The sequence below is a fragment of the Sinocyclocheilus grahami genome, unplaced genomic scaffold (assembly GCF_001515645.1).
Source record: "Sinocyclocheilus grahami isolate Dianchi unplaced genomic scaffold, SAMN03320097.WGS_v1.1 scaffold774.1, whole genome shotgun sequence".
NCBI classification, from domain to species: Eukaryota; Metazoa; Chordata; class Actinopteri; order Cypriniformes; family Cyprinidae; genus Sinocyclocheilus; species Sinocyclocheilus grahami.
Window position 1 is genome coordinate 169,750 of NW_015505953.1, and position 4,267 is coordinate 174,016.

A 4,267-nucleotide genomic window follows, 5' to 3' on the forward strand; every position below is an offset into this window, starting at 1 on the left:
CAACATCTGTGTCTCTATTTTAGGTAAAAAAAACAACTAAACATTAAAATAACACAGACTAAATAAAATAACTCATGCACGTTCATATTCCCCGCTGCCTTAACATTAACAGTTTTATTAAAATGCTACGCATTTAGCCCTATGTGACGTCTGTTTTTATATTGTTTATCAACCGTATAAATTTATATTGTTTGGATTAACTAGCCGAGTAGACGGATATGAATGTTTATTCATAACCATACTGAAAATAAGTAAATATTGTTAGCTGATGCTAACTGTCTAGCTAACAAGCTTGCTGGTGCTAAGTTGAGGTAATTTTTGGATATAAAGTTAAAATATTTATACATCTGGGGGGGGGAAGAAAGGATGTGATGTTCAGAACATGGTAACTAGAGTAATTATCAAAGTGGGAAGTGATGCCCTCTGGGGGCATTTGGCCAGGGGTGTTTTTACACCACAGACAAGGTTTGAGAAGAAAAAAAAATCATTATGAAAATATAATAATATTTTCCTTAATGTTCTTCCTAACTTCAGGCCTTATTCTCATGTCATATACAGTGGTGTGAAAGCGTTGGCCCCCTTCCTGATTTCTTCCCCCTTCCTGATTTCTTGTTTTTTTTGCATGTTTGTCACACTTTAATGTTTCAGATCATCAAACAAATTTAAATATTAGTCAAAGATAACATAAGTAAACACAACATGCAGTTTTTAAATGAAGGTTTTTATTATTAAGGGAAAACAAAATCCAAAACTACATGGCCCTGTGTGAAGAAGTGTTTGCCCCCCTGTTAAAACTGTGGTTTATCACACCTGAGTTCAATTTCTCTAGCCACACCCAGGCCTGATTACTGCCACACCTGTTCGCAATCAAGAAATCTCTTAAATAGGACCTGCCTGACAAAGTACTTCAGACCAAAATATCCTCAAAAGCTAGACATCATGCCGAGATCCAAAGAAATTCAGAAACAAATGAGAAAGAAAGTAATTGAGATCTATCAGTCTGGAAAAGGTTATAAAGCCATTTCTAAAGCTTTGGGACTCCAGCGAACCACAGTGAGAGCCATTATTCACAAATGGCAAAAACATGGAACCATGGAGAACCTTCCCAGGATTGGCCGGCTGAAATTACCCCAAGAGCACAGCGACGACTCATCCAAGAGGTCACAAAAGACCCCACAACAACATCCAAAGAACTACAGGCCTCACTTGCCTCAGTTAAGGTCAGTGTTCATGACTCCACCATAAGAAAGAGACTGGGCAAAAATGGTCTGCATGGCAGAGTTCCAAGACGAAAACTGCTGCTGAGCAAAAATAACAAAGGCTCGTCTCAGTTTTGCCAGAAAACATCTTGATCCCCAATAATTTTGGGGAAAATACTCTGTGGACTGACGAGACAAAAGTTGAACTTTTTGGAAGGTGTGTGTCCCATTACGTTTGGCGTAAAAGTAACACTGCATTTCAGAAAAAGAACATCATACCAACAGTAAAATATGGTGGTGGTAGTGTGATGGTCTGGGGCTGTTTTGCTGCTTCAGGACCTGGAAGACTTGCTGTGATTTAGATGGAACCATGAATTCAGCTGTTTACCAAAAAATCCTGAAGGAGAATGTCCGGCCATCTGTTCGTGACCTCAAGCTGAAGCGAACTTGGGTTCTGCAGCAGAACAATGATCCAAAACACACCAGCAAATCCACCTCTGAATGGCTGAAGAAAAACAAAATGAAGACTTTGGAGTGGCCTAGTCAAAGTCCTGAACTGAATCCTATTGCTCTGAATGGCTGAAGAAAAACAAAATGAAGACTTTGGAGTGGGCTAATCAAAGTCCTGACCTCAATCCTATTGAGATGCTGTGCCATGACCTTAAAAGGCGGTTCATGCTCGAAAACCCTCCAATGTGGCTGAATTACAACAATTCTGCATAGGTGAGTGGACAGAATTCCTCCACAGCGCTGTAACAGACTCATTGCAAGTTCACAAACGCTTGATTGCAGTTGTTGCTGCTAAGGGTGGCCCAACCAGTTATTAGGTTTAGGGGGCAAACACTTTTTCACACAGGGCCATGTAGTTTTGGATTTTGTTTCCCTTTTCATTTAAAAACTGCATGTTGTGTTCACTAGTGTTATCTTTTACTAATATTTAAATAGTTTGGTCTGAAACATTAAAGTGTGACAAGCATGCAAAAAAATAAGAAATCAGGAAGGGGGCCAACACCTTTTCTCATCCCTGTATAACTGTGATGTTCTGCAGAACAACAAGCTTTAAAACACTTTTTTTTTCTTACTGGTGAAAATCAGATGGTCAAATCTGTTTTCTCTCAGGTACATCGCAGTGTAAGTTTCATAGTGAACATTACTTCATCACTCTTGTCAACGTAGTCCATATCAACAACAAAAATATATCTGGACTCCATATAGTGGTTATTTTGGGAACATCCCAGGTATATTGCAGTTGTTGCTGCTAAGGGTGGCCCAACCAGTTATTAGGTTTAGGGGGCAAACACTTTTTCACACAGGGCCATGTAGTTTTGGATTTTGTTTCCCTTTTCATTTAAAAACTGCATGTTGTGTTCACTAGTGTTATCTTTTACTAATATTTAAATAGTTTGGTCTGAAACATTAAAGTGTGACAAGCATGCAAAATAAGAAATCAGGAAGGGGGGCAACACCTTTTCTCATCCCTGTATAACTGTGATGTTCTGCAGAACAACAAGCTTTAAAACACTTTTTTTTCTTACTGGTGAAAATCAGATGGTCAAATCTGTTTTCTCTCAGGTACATCGCAGTGTAAGTTTCATAGTGAACATTACTTCATCACTCTTGTCAACGTAGTCCATATCAACAACAAAAATATATCTGGACTCCATATAGTGGTTATTTTGGGAACATCCCAGGTATTTTGAGCAGTAGGTTTATAAAAATGTGCTAATATAAATTTAAATTAAGCAGCCTATATAAAATTGCTAAATCAATCTATCAGTACTTTTTTACTTGAGTACATAAAAAATCATATACTTTTGTACTTTCACTCGAGTAAAATTGAAAAAGGAGTACTTTTACTGGAGTTCTGTACTTTTACTCAAGTACTTGATTTGTGTACTTCGTCCACCACTGACAGCCAAACACACAGCCTTTATTAAATTAGCATCATGTGCACTGTGCACATACACTAGTATGCGTAAAAAGTATAGTATATTTGGTCGCCATTGCTCCAGTAATTTCAATGGGAATCATAAAAATAAACATTTTCACCTGAACAATTTCCAGTGGCAAAAATAATCCCTGTTCAAGTTCTGTGGAATTTGACACACAAATTTGCATCACCAGCCAATAATAACCCTCTTGGTTCGCCAGTGACCTCTGTGTGGGTGGAGATTTGTAACTTAGTAACAAAGCATACTGAAGATCTCGCAGACAATTTTCAGCAAACTGTTCAGATTGTCCACAAGTCTCAAATGGCCCGTAGTGCTAATCTAAATAGTTGTCTCTCTCTTTATTAATACCAAACCAGAGTGATACGAGATGAAAGCAACTTGTTACAGTATTTTTCTGTAGACAACGATCAAATATACGTTGTAAAATGTTGTAAATGACCAGTCAGAATCCAGAGCCAGTATTCCAGAGTGCCTTGTAGAAACCTTTTTTAAAAACGGACAACCATTTTTGTTTTCCATTTTAGATCGAGGAAATGAGTGAAAACCATGAGAGGGCCATGATGGAGATGGAAGCGACCCATGGTGCCACGTTGGCCACTTTACAGGAAGAACACACCAGAACCATCAAGAGTGAGTCCTGCTGACAGACACATCCATCACACTCCCAGAAATTGTCTAAAGACCTAGTGGGCTGCCTACTTGGACATCATTATTAGGGCATCATAGCCTAAAAGCTATATAATACCATATAGGTTTGGCCCACTACGAGAGCTCTATTGATTTCTGGTGGAAGTACCTGCTAACAACATAACTACAGACAGCTGAAACCGAACTGTTAAATGTAAATTATTTTTAGTGCTGTCAAACAATTAATCGCGATTAATCACATCCGTAATGTGTGTACTGTGTATATATTATGTACATATAAATACACATGCATGTGTATATATTTAAGAAAAATGTTTTGGTTATAAAATATTAATATTTTTATATAATATAATTTATATTTGTGTATATGCATATGTGTGTGTGCATTATTTATATATATATATATATATATATTTTTTTTTTTTTTTTTTTTTTTTTTTTTTTTGGCCATTTTGTATTTTGTTTTTG

At 37.2% G+C, this 4,267-nt stretch overlaps 1 protein-coding gene across 1 annotated transcript in view; it reads left to right on the plus strand.

The window, feature by feature from the left end:
* The window catches only part of LOC107561476 (microtubule-associated tumor suppressor candidate 2-like), a 54,083-nt gene that overhangs the window by 45,725 nt on the left and 4,091 nt on the right, over positions 1 to 4,267 (plus strand). The window contains exon 10 of the mRNA XM_016245932.1: positions 3,676 to 3,781. Coding sequence (XP_016101418.1) covers positions 3,676 to 3,781 — 106 coding nt within the window. The remainder of the gene's footprint in view (positions 1 to 3,675; positions 3,782 to 4,267) is intronic.